Source organism: Pholcus phalangioides, unplaced genomic scaffold, assembly GCF_987345545.1.
Source record: "Pholcus phalangioides strain wild (caught in Gottingen) unplaced genomic scaffold, Ppha-v1.0 ptg000009l_1, whole genome shotgun sequence".
NCBI classification, from domain to species: Eukaryota; Metazoa; Arthropoda; class Arachnida; order Araneae; family Pholcidae; genus Pholcus; species Pholcus phalangioides.
The window spans coordinates 47,678,611-47,694,485 of record NW_028301602.1 but is presented as its reverse complement, the minus strand read 5'-3'; the positions used below and the strand labels follow the sequence as shown (position 1 = coordinate 47,694,485).

The 15,875-nt window shown below is 30.8% G+C and overlaps 1 protein-coding gene across 1 annotated transcript in view; it reads left to right on the top strand.

Moving 5' to 3' along the window:
* Positions 1-15,875, top strand: part of LOC149083223 (uncharacterized) — a 59,441-nt gene that overhangs the window by 432 nt on the left and 43,134 nt on the right. Inside the window, exons 2-5 of the mRNA XM_089236420.1 lie at positions 5,993-6,015; positions 7,796-8,579; positions 11,033-11,111; positions 13,040-13,068. Of these exons, the coding sequence (XP_089092546.1) occupies positions 5,993-6,015; positions 7,796-8,579; positions 11,033-11,111; positions 13,040-13,068 (915 nt within the window). The remainder of the gene's footprint in view (positions 1-5,992; positions 6,016-7,795; positions 8,580-11,032; positions 11,112-13,039; positions 13,069-15,875) is intronic.

Below are 15,875 nucleotides of genomic sequence, written 5' to 3'. Positions count from 1 at the left end.
AAAAAGAAAGAGGCTCAATTTGAAAACTAAATGGGCTGGAATTATAAAAAATAAACCAACTTGAGTATCTTACAAACATGATTGAAATTATAAGGATTTACAAATGTACTCAGAATGATACCATACATTGTGAGTCGCAAAACGTGACTCGCGTTACAAAATTCTTAAGTGATATTTAAACTTCTCCTACAACATAATTACAGTCGAGTTGTGAACTGAATATTTTTATTTGTTCTATAAACATTACAGATATGTTTCCTTATTTATTTTTGAAAACAAAATATTGTTATAAGTAAGAACTTATATTTAAATAGAACTTTTCGGCCAAAAATCTTATTTCATAAGCTCTCAAAAGAAATGACCTTAAAAAATAAAATAAATGCATATAGATCTCGCCAAATTCAAATGCAGAGACTTTGAAATATGTAGAAAATAATTATATCGAGGCCTTACTGGAATTTTTAAAAAAAATTTCACTTCAGATTTTCTGTTTCTGTGGAATTGCCCTTTAACATCAGGTTAAAAAAATAATGTGCCAACATTGACAGTAAGTTTCCGACTGCTTTAATTTAATACTGAGCTTCTGAGGTCAAAAACCTAACCTTGATCATATCACACATATTTTGAATAAACAGCTGTATTTCGCTTAGTACATTTAACATATTGAATCAGTAGTTTAGATAAAATGAGCCGTAACATTATGCGTTATGTGCTCTTTTTATATGTCGAAAAATTCAAAATTGGGAATTACAAATTTTGTTTTAATTACTGTAGTAAATCAGTATTTAAAAATAAAACATTGTAATATGAGAAAAAGTAAGTTGCTTAGGCTTATCATGTTATGTACCTAATGTGTTCAAAACCAGGGTTGGTAAAAAAACCAAAAAACCGGGTTTTTTTTTTGGTTTAAACTGGTTTTTGTGTTTTATATATAACATTAAAAACAATGAAATTTCTGAAAAATCATTCAAACTTCTAATAATTAACTAAAATAAAATGTTTATTAATGTAATTAACACTATTCCCATACAAATTAATTAATAAATATATCTTACATTTTAACAAAAACCAACTTTTGCAATTTAATTATATTTTGGTTAACTCAATGGATTACTGTGTGTTTGAAAATTCTTTTAATGTTATTATTAATCATATAATATATAAAGGTTTTTCTCCAGTTACTTTCAGTATGCTTAATTAGGAAGCTATTTTGCAAAAAGTAATAAAAATTAGGTGAATATAATGTTTTTAATGAAGCATAAATAATGCAGATTAATTAGCAATGATTTGTGATATACAGGGTAATTATAACTAAGGTTCTGATTTCAAAACACTGTAAAAAAGGAACGATCGTCAGAATGACTTGAAAATTGACATGAATATTCCTGAAAAAATTCAATTTTATTTGATAAAGGGGAAAAAATACTTAAAAATATGAAATTTATGACATCATCCAACATGTGGGAAATTTGCTCGCAGAATGGAAATGATAGACAGTAGTCATGGCAAAATGATAACTTAATTATAGCATTACACGATTTCATAATTCATGGAAACATCACAAAAAACGAAGTAATTGAACAAATAATTATAACTTACTTAAAAAATGTTTAATATGTTGTCCAATGTGTTCTGGCTATGAGGTTGAAAGCACAAAAATTCTTGTTCAACAACACAATCAGAATATGCCATGGTCATGATGTGGATGCGCTTGTAATTCAGCTTTATTAAACCAAACGCGCGCCCCCACGTTAACTTCTAACATATTGGGGATGTGCTGGAGATTGCAATTCACCAAAGTTTGCAATCTGACCACTGTTTATAACATTTTGAGGTACCCCCATAGTCAGAAGTTGCAAGGATTAATGTACATCCTGTCAAAATGGGTCTTCAGCAGCTGTTTTGCTGGTATTGCAATGTGCATCTTGATACAAGTTCTATCCACACACTGATGCTGTGGAAGTGCCGAAACGATGTGGCTGCACAAAATAGATTATACTGCCAAGTACAGCATCATCTACTTGCACATTTTGCACTTTTTCCCTTTTGCAAAAGAAACTTCCATTGCTTCAGGAGTATCCATGCAAATTTTCAAGTCATTCCGATCAGCACTTATGGTATAGTTTTGGAATCAAAACTTAAATTATAATTACCCTGTATATAGCTGATAATTTTTCATAAATCTGTTATTAGTATACAGTAGAACCTTGATTAACTGGGCTTAACAGTGAAAGTATAAAAAAAAACAACTATTGAATATTAAGACTGGGAGATATACAGTAGGAGATGTGCTACTTCTTATAGGAAAGAAAATGAAAACGTATGTGAGGTAATGCAACTACTAGTACACTAGTCTTTGTCCTTTAAGGACAGCTGGTGTCTTTATTGTATTATAGGAGGACCTGTGCCCCTAGCATGATGGTGTCACTATTGTTGCTGTTTCTTTGTGAAGGGAAAAAGAAAACTGTGAGATAATACACCACTACATTAGATACTAAAGATAGAGCATCAGAATGTAGCCAAAGGTTAGAAAATGTTGTAAGAATGAGAAATTTTGGCTTTTGTATATAACTTTAAATAACTAAGATACTTCATATGAAAAATATATATATATTCTGGCCACTTTTACGAGACTTTTTGAAAAAAACCACTTATAAAATTTTATGTCATTTGAAGATATACCATCAGAATGTACCCCAAGGATATAAAATGTGGTAAAAATGAAACATTTTGGCTAATAATGAACCAATATGATATTTTTCAAGGAAAAAAAATGATATTTAGGCCACTTTTATTTGATTTTTTTGAAAAAAAAAAACACTTGTTTAAAACCACACAAGCCTGTTCAAAACATTATCCAAAAGCATTTATTTGAGATTTTTATGGTTTAAATGGTTTTTGACGCTTGTCCCAATCCTGCTATATAGCTGTAAGTCAGTGTTCACTTTGGCATTTAGTTTTTTTTAGAAAATACTGGATGAATTGTTCTGTAATTTCGGGTATGTGAACATAATGCTTGAACTCACACACACACTTTCCAGGAACGTTTCAGTCATTAGTGTTTTTAGAGGACAGACAGCAAAATATTGAACAATAAAATATAGTTTTTGGCCGACTCTATCATAAAAAGCTGCAAATTTTTTGTAACTTTCAAAAAATATTTTACTTGCACCATGCAATACTAGTATTTATTTGCGTGTAAATAGCACAGATAGTCACGCAAATACAAATATATCTTCTTAAAATTCTAATTTTTTTTTCTCATGTTTTTGCTTTATAATGTGCAGAATTTTCAACCAAGTTTTACAAAACGCACAGAACGTTTTACACTATATGTGAGACATACTATAGTGGAGTTTGAAATGAAACAATGGGTCATCCAATGAGCTCATTATTTTAAGAAAATAATTTTCATGTATGTAATGCGCAGAAAATTTGCTTCATTTTTTCATAATTTCTTTGTTAAATATAGAGGGCAACTCATGAAAATTTCAGTTGAATGTTGTGAAAATGCAAAAAAGATGTCTGCAATATAGTGAACTGTAATTTAAGTTACTTGCTGAAAGTAATTGTATGATAAGGAATTTTCCTCAAATTGGTATTTTCATTATTTTCTGCCACTTAATTATTTTCTTTCATTTGATTATTTCCCTTAGTTTGCTCATTTTGACATCATGCACACGTGTTATGCTCAAGCGCTTCTCTTATATAACATTAGAAATACGTTTCTGCTTATTTGCAAAACAATCAGATGACAGAAAATAACCAAGTTTGCCAGTTTGTTCTGCATGTACAATGTCTTTCAGCTGATAGTAACTTGAATTACAGCCATAGGCGTATGCAGAATTTCCTCGATTGCTGGGGGTTTCAAAATAAATTTTTTTTTCTGAAGGGGGGTTTAAATTTTTTTCCTGCAAAATAATACTATAATCTCAGCTTGGGGGTGAGGAACCCCCTTTGTGTATGCCAATTATCAATTATTACAGCTCATCATAGCTGCCAAGTCTCCCGGATTTTCTGGGAGGCTCCCAAATTTCTACTCTATCTCCCAGACTCCCGAAAAATTCTTATGTCTCCCGAATTTCGCCCGTGATTGTAAAACATCCCTACATTGGGCATTGGGGGGGGGGGGAGAATAAATTATTCCCCAAGAATTTACCAAAAAAAAAAAACCATTAAAAAAAACTGCTTTGTAAGCCTTGTGTTTTTATTTTATCAAATCACACAAAAAACAAATTTTGGGGAGAAAACACTAAATTAGCCAATCCGCAAGCATCAATTCGGCCTTTAAAAATCCAAAATTGGCACTATCGCATGTTCTGCTTTATACATGTGTCCCGTCTCGGGCCCTACTGAGATTTTTTGGTTTGCGAGATATGATTTTTGAGAAGTAATTTCATTCAAGGACTTAAACCTACTGGTTGGCCATGATTGGTGATGGCTTGCATGGTGTCACGGTTTTTGCAATGGGAAAATATCCATAAAATTTTCCTTTTACTAATGAAAAATCCCTAAAATGTTTTAAAAGAACCCTTGTACATTTATTTTTGTACAGAATTTGGATTTGCGCAAAAACTTCCTGAATTCTCATTCTCCAAAGTTGGCAGCTATGTTATATGCAGACACATCTTTGTGAATTTTCACAACATTGAACTGGAGTTTTCATATAAGGTGCTCTCTATATTTGGCTATGAAATTATAAAAAAAAATGAAACAAATTTTCTGCTCATGTGTAAAATATGAAAATTTTCTTAATTTTCTCTCACATCTCATGGCATATTTGATTGTGTAATTTCAAATTCTACTATAACCTGTCACCTGAGTTGTCAATTTTTGTAAGTTTAGTTGAAAACTCTGCATGTTATAAGCAAAAAACATAAGAAAATTGGAGTTTTTAGACAAACATATCTTCATGAATATTCATGATATTTTCACGCAAAAATGCGTGCAAATATTGCACAAGGAAAGTAAAATATTTTGTGAAAGTTACAAATATTTTGCAGCTTTTCATGATACAGGGTTAGTTAAATTTTTTTTTCTTGTTTAGTTTTTAGTTTTTATCTGTTCCCTAAAAATATTCATGACTGAATTTTCATTGAAAAGTGTGGGTTCAAGTATTATGTTTACATGCCCGAAATTATGGAACAATTTTGCAAGTATTTCTAGAAATTTGAAAAAAAAATTGAATACGCAAGCTACTAAATTTAAGTTTCCCCCTTCCCCAGGAGTTAAGAATCCAGAAGCAGAAAAAAGGGAAAATTCAAACACACACAGATTTATGGAATTTTCTCCTCCTACAAATGAATAACATAGCCTATATAAATACAGACTAATTCTTTTTATACGGACTGAAATTCTCTGCAAGCACATTGTGGCTTTTAAATAGCTTAAAAGGAATTTCTTTTTTTTAATTCCTAGTAATTTAACACCTCAGTCTTGTATAGAAAATCAGACTCAATACCACGATAAGTTGAAAGAATTGCGTAGCTGAAAATGGTATGCTGCAGTGCAAGAATGACAACACATTCCATAAATTTCTGAATATTTGAAAAAAAAAAGGAAATATATGTTTGCAGAGTAAAACGAGAAAGTGCCTTTTGAATTAAAAGAAAAAATTAATTTCCCTGTATTTTTTAATAACAGGCCTATCACTAAAATGAGTATTGGTGTTAGACATTGTTTCTTTGAGTCCAGATTTTTAACATGGGCACTGTTGGGGTAAAGGCAAATTGAAACAAGATTTGATACAAATATTGCAGTAGAGAGATTTCTTGTTATATTTAATATTATGGGGTAAGGTTTCTGTATACGCAAATTTTGTTAAAATGGTTTTATAAATTTAACTGTTTTATGGTTATATATATCAGTTTTACAAATAAAATTTGCTGGAATTCTGGTGTCAATATTTAGCTCTTTATGTTAAAATTGATTGATTTTTTATTGATTGATATGAATATTGAATATTGAATGATAGTGGATTTTTTTTAAATAGGTGAAAGATATTGTCAAGATGACGTGAGTATTCAGTATTTTTACAATTTGTTGTATACTTCATAAATTTTACAATAATTGCTATTTAAATTTTTTTTTCTGACTTCAATATCCATTACATTGAAAGTCCTCCAAACTGTTATTCCGCAGGTGTGATCACCCTCTTCTTTCACAGCCAAATAATTGTTTTATTTTTTGAATCTTCAGTAGGAACCCCATCTTTCAGAGTCATCCTCTTTTTTGTGGACTAATTCCCCCGCCCACAGTCTGCCAGACCTGTAGCCAGAAATTTCGTTTGGAGGGGGGGGGGGTGTACCAAAGCTATGAAATAATAAATTTTGCCATAATTTCCCTTTTTTCAGTAATTTTCTTACATTTTTGGAGCCCCTTCTTCATTATGGCCTTTGTCTCTGCTAAAGAGGGTTTTTTACTGTATTATAGAAACTTTTAAGGAGAACAAATCTGCAGCCAGAGTTTCAGAAATAATGTTTGAGCTGAAATTCATTTGTAGTTCGATTTTATGACAACCAAAAGAGTCATAAAAGATAAATTTCACATGTGCCGAGAATTTTTCTTCCTTTTTTTTTGTGATCAGTTTACAACAGCTTAGAAAACTGAAATAATATTTATGTGCCAGAAAAAATTCTTAGGTACCAAAAAAATTTTTACTTGTTAGCAGATATGCTGCTTAAATTCAAAACATTTTGTGCTGCTCTCAGCCTTCAATTTAGTAACTACACAAAGAAAATTGTAGGTGCAGATACCAATTTTTTAGTCGCCATGGTGACGTGGGGCCTCAGATTTGCCCAGCTCTGGCTTACAGGAAACAGTGGTCAACATAAGGCAGGACTGGACTAATCGCAAAAAAATCTAGGTGCCAAAAACCGTTCACCCGAACAAAAAGGTTCGAAATAATGTTTCTTTTGACTTTGTTAGAGCATAGTGACCCTCTTTCATGTTGACAGATGTGTTGCTATAAATTCCAAATATTTTGTGCTGTTCTCAGTCTGCAATTTAGTAACTGCATAAAGAAATTTTAATTGATCAATGCCAATTTTTTAGCCACTCCGGATTTATTTTATTTGTCCAGCCCTGACATAAGGTTTGCATGAAAACTATGATGGGCTTATAAAATTCTTTTTATTGTTTTTCAACTGCTTCTTCTGTTAACTGTCAACATATTACCAACTTGCTGCTGCCTGGCCATGGGGAAATGATTGTACCATCGCTACGTGAGCCTTAGGCATTTGATTATTAAAATTAATATAATTATTTTAATATTTAATTAGCTTATCTGAAGGAGGGTCCCCCTTTAAGCTCTAGGTCCCAGGGCAGTGGTGATAACAATCTTTTTAGTGCCCCTGAAACATTTTTCTCATTCTTTTTTACCCATTCTATTACAAATCATTAAAGATTAATAATATTCAATGCAGAGAAATATTTACATTAATTAACAGATATTACATATTGATAGAAACAAACTGAATTGGGCTATGTCTATGCAAGAGAGGAAGAATGAAAAGTGAAGGGATAACTAAAACTGTTCTTTTCCTTCCTTCTTTTATCATTCTGACTTCTCCATATGAGGAGGGGAATGAATGCCAAAACTGCATTCCTCGTCTTAAAGCTTTTTCAGTTTACAATTGCAAGTTCAGTATCATAATTTACTATCAGTATTCTTGATCAAAGTAGTTATTCCTATCTTGAAGCCAATTATTTCCATTTGTAGTTTTGTTGCACATATTCATGATATATAGTACGCTAATAAATAGAATTATATTCTTTCTTTCTCTGTGTTTTTCAGGATGCGGCATCGGTTAGCTCCAGAAGCAGCAAAAAAGCAGCTACTTCCATAAAAGGATCTGAATCAGGCAGTGAAGCGCCAGCTTCACCAGCTTATAGTGGGCGTGATGAGCAATCTGATGACGACGACGAAGTTCACATCAGTGAAGCCGAAGCTTCTAATAATGGCAGTGATAGTGAATGTGAACAAAAAGAGATGGAGGAGGAACAAGAGAGTGATGCTGGTTCTGTTTCTGATGGAGAGGACAAGGGTGATGAAGAAGATGGTAAATATAAGAATGATGAAGGTCCTGTGTCTGGTGATGAAATTGATAAAGATGAATGTAGTAATAATGCTATTGACAATGATGATTCTGAAAAGGTGGATAGTGATGCTGGTTCAGAAAGGGATAAGGATGAACAAGATAATGAAGAATATATCAATAAAAAGGGGAGTGATATAGGTTCTGTGTCTGGTGATGAAGGGAAGGAAAATTGGTCTGAGAAAGAGCAGGATGATGAAGAAAACGAACAAGATGGGAATGAAAATTCTAGTCCACAAAGAGATGAGGGTGACTTTCTCCCTGAAATTAATATCGATAGTGGTGAAGAAGATAATGAAGAACCTAGACTCAATATTGACAGTGGTGGAGAAGATGATGAACATGAATCCAATGGTGATAGTGGTGAAGAAGACAATGCACACACATCTAATGTTCACAGTGATGATGAAGGCAATGAGCAAATGCCTGAGAGTCAAGCCTCTGGAGATGAAAAATGTAGTGATGCTGAAACAGGTGCAAACTGTGAGTTCCTTAAATATAAAGTAGCAAACATTTCTGTTACGGTCATAGGTGCTCGAACTAGGAGGTTCAGGCCAGAATCAACCCAATAAAATTCTATTTAAAAGAACCCAATAATTCATGAATAAACAAGTCTAAGACAATAAATCTTATATATTTGAAATGCTCTGTAACATTCCTCTACTTTATTTTCAGTTTAAGCAATTTTCTAATTCTTCCAAGAACGTGAGGAGAGAGTTACATTGCCAATAATTAATTACACTAGTGTGTAAGATACATTTAATCTCCCCACTGATAGAAAGTTGCCACTTGCAGTTGGGGCCCCAATAGGTTCCTTCCAGTAGACCTTAGCTTGGAATCTACATGCCTGAATATTAACTAGGCTATCATTTGCAATTAAAGTAGAAAATAAAGCTTGCAATCCATTGGCATTAAAAATTCAATTCATAATTGTTTAAAATTATATGCAAGTTTAAAAAACAAAACTAAAAAAATGAAAAGGTATACAAAATAGAAATTGTAAACATGCATGGAAATTTGACAGTTCAAAAATATATTTTTTTCTCTGTCATTATCTGTGGATAATCATTTGCTTTAAAACATGGGGATTTATGTATTTGTTTAGTTAATTTCATATTTTGGTTACATACCAGAAATATATATATTTTTCATTTCTCTATTTATCCAGGTTCGATTATAATTGATCTTGGATAAATAAAAAGTTTTATAAACAATTGTTTACAAAAATTTTTTTATTGTGCCTTGATAGTATTTTGAATATCAGTATAACCAATAGACTTATCACATTGCCAAGGAAAGAAAAAACCAGTAGAACAAGTTTAAAAACAACTGGTTTATTAAATTTAATCGCATAGTATTTAGAGATGGGATGAATATTTGGTTTGGCCGAATAATGCTTGGGTGTTCGGCCGAATATCAGTGTAAATCCAAGCACAACAAATTAAAAAAAAACTATTTATTTGAATTTTTTGCATAAATTAAAAATTTTCTGATTATATTTTGTTTGGTCTATATCCCTTCAAGAGAGGCTATGTCAGGATGAATATCTAAGATAAAGAAAACAAAACTGAAAATAGAATCCTACTGCAATATGGTGGAAGTGAACATGAATTACACAAGCTCACTAAATGAAGGATGCACCTAGACAAGAAACATATTAAGCTTCTGAAAGAGATAAAAGGGGCAAAGAACATTTAAAGAGGAAAAATAAAAAATAAGTCATAAATTTGATGCATTAGTAATTGAAAGTTAATAATGTTTGACATTTTCTTGATTATGTGTAAAATTGTGACAAGCGTTGAAAAATTTTATTATTTTTAAGTAATATTAAAATACAGTACAGTAGAACTTGGTTAATTCGAACTTGATTAATTTGAATTTTGTATAATTTCAACAAACTCCCCTTGTGAGTTTTCTGTCTAATTTAATTTTAAAATTTCTTGTTTAATTCGAATGTTGTGGATGATTCGAAGTTGGAGGGGAAAAAATATTTTTGTATCAGCAAATTTAGATTGGAAAAATTCTAAAAGAAGTCACACACAAACTTCGTTTTATTTGGCCAAGTTGCTAAACAATAAATTTTCAAAACAAAAATTTTTAATATTTTTTCCCTTTATTCTTTCTTTGATAATTTAATGCCCATTTTGATATTGATCAGCTGGAGTACATCGAGAATGCATATTACTTCATATTGATTATGTTCAACCTATGGATCAAGGTGTATCATTCAAAATCGGATCCTTTTATAGTCCAAGTACAAATTATGATACATTAATGACAAGCAAAATTTGGAAAACAGTTTTGTAACAGATGACCATGAATTGTTTCCATAAATAATTCTTTAATGGCCAAGAAATTCTGCAGTGATGTTGATTCCAGAACAACAGCTAAGGTCAATTATTATAATTATAAATGATTAAAATTTGGGAAACATTCGTAACTGATAAAATTTTAATAATTGATAATTATTCACCCCCCCCCCCCCATGTAAATGTTGATGATTAAGTGTTACAATTTGTAGCATTTTACAGGTCCAGAATAAATTAATTGTATAATTTGAATTTTGGATAAATCAAATTTTTTTCTAGTGACTTTGGACTGAATTAATCAAGTTTGACTGTGCATATTATCACTAAATTTGATTGTCAGTATCATGACAATAAAAATATTTCAATTACCACAGGCTTTAATATTTATTTAAATAATAAATTGCCTAATTGAAATTCCATATTTAAAATTACCAATAATTTAATTTTAAATTACAAACACCAATTTTATTTATAATTTTAATGAATTTTAAGAAAATAGATATTCGGCCAAAAACAGCCGAATAATCAGCTTTTCTGCCAAATCACTATTTCTCCCATCCCTAATAGTATTGATGGGTATGATTTTTTTTCATGTAATCTCAGTTCTGAATTATTTCTAAACACTAGTGGCCAGTGATAATGAAGAAATATCCCCTGTGAAATCAGGTAATTTGGAAGAAAGTAAAGAAGAAGATTCTCCTGAAAAGTATGTTTTACTTATATTGTTGATATAAGGTCCTATTTTTGTTGACTTCATGCAAACCCGTCATTTCAACTTTTTCATGCGGGGGGGGGGGGGCTCAAAGAACATATATTCAGTATATGTATATTTTACCTTGTTAATTTCTATTGTATTTTTTAAAACCTGTTGCCCTAAATGACAGGCCTGGTATAGTCAGACATGCAGAGTGCAGAACTGAGTCAAAGATTTTATACTAATTTGAAAGAAATTCTTTTTCCTATTGAATTGGAGGTTGAAGTAAATATAACAGTTACAATCTTTCAGTCAGGAATTAAAAATTTCATGTCAATTGTCAATTTGAGTTCAGGGTTTCCTCATGATATGCACTTTGTTAGATCACCTTACCAGTATACCTGAACACAGATCAATAAAATATGTTTCTTATATAAACAAACCTTGTTAAGTTGCTCGATACAAATTATATTTTTGTCACAATAGTTAAATTTTTGGAAGTAATAGTAATACTTTGGAAGTAATAGTAATACTTTGGAAGTAATAGTAATACTTTGGAAGTAATAGTAATACTTTGGAAGTAATAGTAATACTTTGGAAGTAATAGTAATACTTTGGAAGTAATAGTAATACTTTGGAAGTAATAGTAATACTTTGGAAGTAATAGTAATACTTTGGAAGTAATAGTAATACTTTGGAAGTAATAGTAATACTTTGGAAGTAATAGTAATACACTTTGTTTAACATGAACATGTTAACTTCAAACTTCTGTATAATACAAAATTGTAGTTCCTAACATGAGAGAAATCAGACTTTTGTTTTTAAAATTTCTCCATAAAAAACTGCTATGAGAGGGTACCAGGCTTTTGGATGACTGGTGACGATGTTTAATGTAACAATGCCCTTCTTGATTGTAATTCCTAATAATTCGACAATACTCTACTATGTAATTAACATTTATTTTCTACCTCATTTCATTAAAAAAAATGAGATGGGTGATTTACAAATTTCAGTTAAAAGTTTGAGCATGTCTATACTTTGCAAAACAGACTTTTCTTACCTGTATCAATTTAATTTAAGTGAAAATTCAATTGTTTTAGTTTAATATTTTACTTTTTTATGGTAAAATCTGTCATATATGAAACGAAGAGGACTGGACCAATTTCAAATATGAGCAAATATTTTTGTAGATCTGTGTAAAAAAAAAAAAGCTAAAATAAGGGACTATAAATTTAATAAGGGAAACTGATAGTCTGTGGAAATTTGCTTGTTTTATTTTACATAAATCACAAAGTTAGCTCACAAATGACTAAATTTAGACTTTTTCTGCAAAAGAGCTGAAATTTTTTCATTATTTTTGGCTGCTATAGCTTCCAATCTTTTTAATGCATCTGTCACAGAAGCTTTCACATTTTTCAGTAAGGGTATCTTGTAATTTTAACACTAGAAAAGACCAAACCATGACCATGATCTTCAACTATAGCACATGCAAAGTGCTGGAAAACATTTCTTAGAAAACAATAGGTCTACATATCATTCTTGGGTGGGGGGGACAGAAAACTAGTCTTTCCAAACTTCATCTTTGAATCAAGAGAATATTTTTCCTTGATTAATACATATAATGTTTTCGATTTCAGTAGGTAGAATGTGTGCATAAAAATTCTTCAATTTTCCCACTAATCCCCATATGTATTCTTAACTTTTACACTGCTCCCATCATAAACCATTTATGTTGCCAATTACGATATCTGATGGTTTACAGTGCAATAAAGTGGAAAATTTTTTTCCCTCTGCATACAAAAAGTCATTTGGGCAATTTAGAAATAATATGCACACAAAAAAATTATTTTGGTTTTTTGAATATGGATGGTTTTCTGAAATTAAGATCAAATATATAATTTTTGAAGAGTCATTCTGAAAGTTTTCTGTTCTACTTTCAGAGAAAAAGAAGAAAATGAAGATGAATCAGGTTTAGTAGTTTATACTGTTATTTCGCATAGTTTATACTGTTATTTAGCATAGTTTATACTGTTATTTAGCATAGTTTATACTGTTATTTAGCATAGTTTATACTGTTATTTAGCATAGTTTATACTGTTATTTAGCATAGTTTATACTGTTATTTAGCATAGTTTATACTGTTATTTAGCATAGTTTATACTGTTATTTTGCATAGTTTATACTGTTATTTAGCATAGTTTATACTGTTATTTTGCATAGTTTTTCTGTTGGCTCAAGTTTAGGTTCTGAAAAGAATGTATTTACACGTTCATTTGTTAGTTGTGTTTTATTTCGAAATTTTTATTGATGGTTTTCCCCAAAAATGTAATAAATTGAGTTTGGCGCAAAACTTATTCTGTAATTTTTCAACTCAAATTCTGTAGTTCTGTAACAGCAGTCACATATGACTTGAAACATTTTCCAGTCTATTAGACCATTTCCTAATAGCCCGGAAACCGTTTCAAGACATTGAATGCTGGCCATGAAAGCCTCAGACAATAAAGCAGTCACATATATTACCAATAACATTTATATAGAAATATGAATGAAACATTTCTTTAAATTTACTTGGTTATTGAGAATATTGAAATTGACCATGTTTATGAGCCTACATTTGAGGAGCTTATTTTTAAAACGGAACATTTCTACAATTTCTAAATTTACAATAGAAGCAGGGCTCCTACTTTTGTCCTACTTTCTAGGTTTTGTCTTGCTTTCTAGGTTTTATCTTGCTTTCTAGTTTTGTCCTACTATTCCTACTTTTTTACCAAATCCTATCAACAAAATTCCTGATGTAATTGATTTTAATTGAAGAGGGAATCATCAATATATATTGCCAAATAGTGTACTAGATTGCAATTGTGATTCTGAAAAAATTATATTGTTTTTCAGGTTATATATATATAAAATACTTTTGTATTTACTACTTCATGGTCTTGAATAGTAACTAACATTCATCATTCAAAATTATTGTGTATTAGCTATAATTCCCAGTGCTGCCCAGGTTTTCTTCAGTTATTGGGAGGATTGAAAAAGTGACAAACCATTATGAAGGAATGAACTATTATACATAGGCCAATACTGGCAGTGTTAAAGAAGTGGCAAAAACCATTGTAAAGGTACATGCATGTCCGAAACGCATTGCTAGGGACCACAGTAAACATTCCAAAAGTGATTGTTGAGGTTCAGGAACCATTGTTGCCCAGCTTTGACAAACTTTTGAAGTAGCCTATCGAACAAGTCGGGTCCTGTTTGGTATATATGCAAAATTTGTGGTGGTGATCGATTTCGAATTGTTGATTTCTATAGAACATACACACACAGACACAAAATCAATTATATTTTTTTGATATCCAGTGATATTTATATTAATATAATTATATCTATATTATGTAATATTATTATATAATATAGATACCCATTTATAACACATCCACTTGAACTATTACAATTTCCTTTTGTGAATAAGCAAGATTATAGTACTGAATTGAAAATAGGGATCTAAACTGAAATTCTCTGAAAATTAAAAAATTACTATTCTTGCAAAATCAAAGTGTTTACTTCTCCCTTAGAGAATCACCAACAAATAAGGCAAATACAAGAAAAATACAAAACTTCTAATGCATTTTGCATTATGAATGTCGTCTTCACAGAATAAAATATATACAGTGTAACCTTGTTAAGTAATCACTAGTAATAAAACTGGACAAACCGTGAGACACCCAAGCTCTGTCGCAAGAAGCAATGTAAGCACTGCCGAAATTTATTGATATGCCAAAGATTACATATAGTGCAAGGAAATTATGTAAATCGAAGAATCAAATTAATCAAGTTAAAGTCAAAGTGCAACGGGCACGGATATTCAGTGCATCACATGATTGCCTTGCATTCAATGTTGCTGCCTTCACTACAGCTCCATGCTCCCTCCAGTAATAGAAGCTTGATGCTGAAATCCTGTATAGAAAGTGTAAATCATTATTACGATTTTGTGAAAATCGGGCAATCGTCTTCAAATTTATTGCTGAAAAAACTTCCTGCAACGAATGATTCCATCAAACCTGAAAGTGACACTTGAAAACAAAATAAACGTTTCATTGGAGGTCATTTATTGAAAAATGAAGTTGTAAATGCAGAAATTATATGGGCACTACAATGTATAAAAAAACCATTCGTACAAATCAATATAAACAACCTGGGGGAGGAGAAGCTGTAGATAATATGCAGTGGCCTATAAATCATTCGAAGAAATGTATTAGAACCAGGGTTGGGTTTTTGACATGACAAGCTTCGAAAACTGTCAAAAACCTAAATGAATGCCTTTTGATAATGTTTTGAACACAATAGGTGTACAACATGATGAAAAACTTACTTTTTGGCATATTACAACGTTTTATTTTTAAACATTAATTTATTACGATAATTAAAACACAACATAAGAGTATAGAACATATAAAATATAATTTTATGGTTTATTTATCTAAGCTACTCATTACCTATGTTCAATTTGCTAAGTGGAATAGAGCTGCTTATTCAAAATATGTATAATAGGGCATCAGGGTTAGGTTTTTGACCCCAGAAACTAACTCGGTATTAAAACTATCAAAATCTTACTGTCAATGATGTCAAATAGTTTTTTGTTAACTTGATAGATATGTTAAATAACAAAATACTTACTTTTATTTAGATTAAAGGGTTTTATATTCAAAATTATAATTACTGAGTAAAAATACCAATTTTGGTATTTTAAATTTTGTGATCTGCCCAAAATTTTATTCC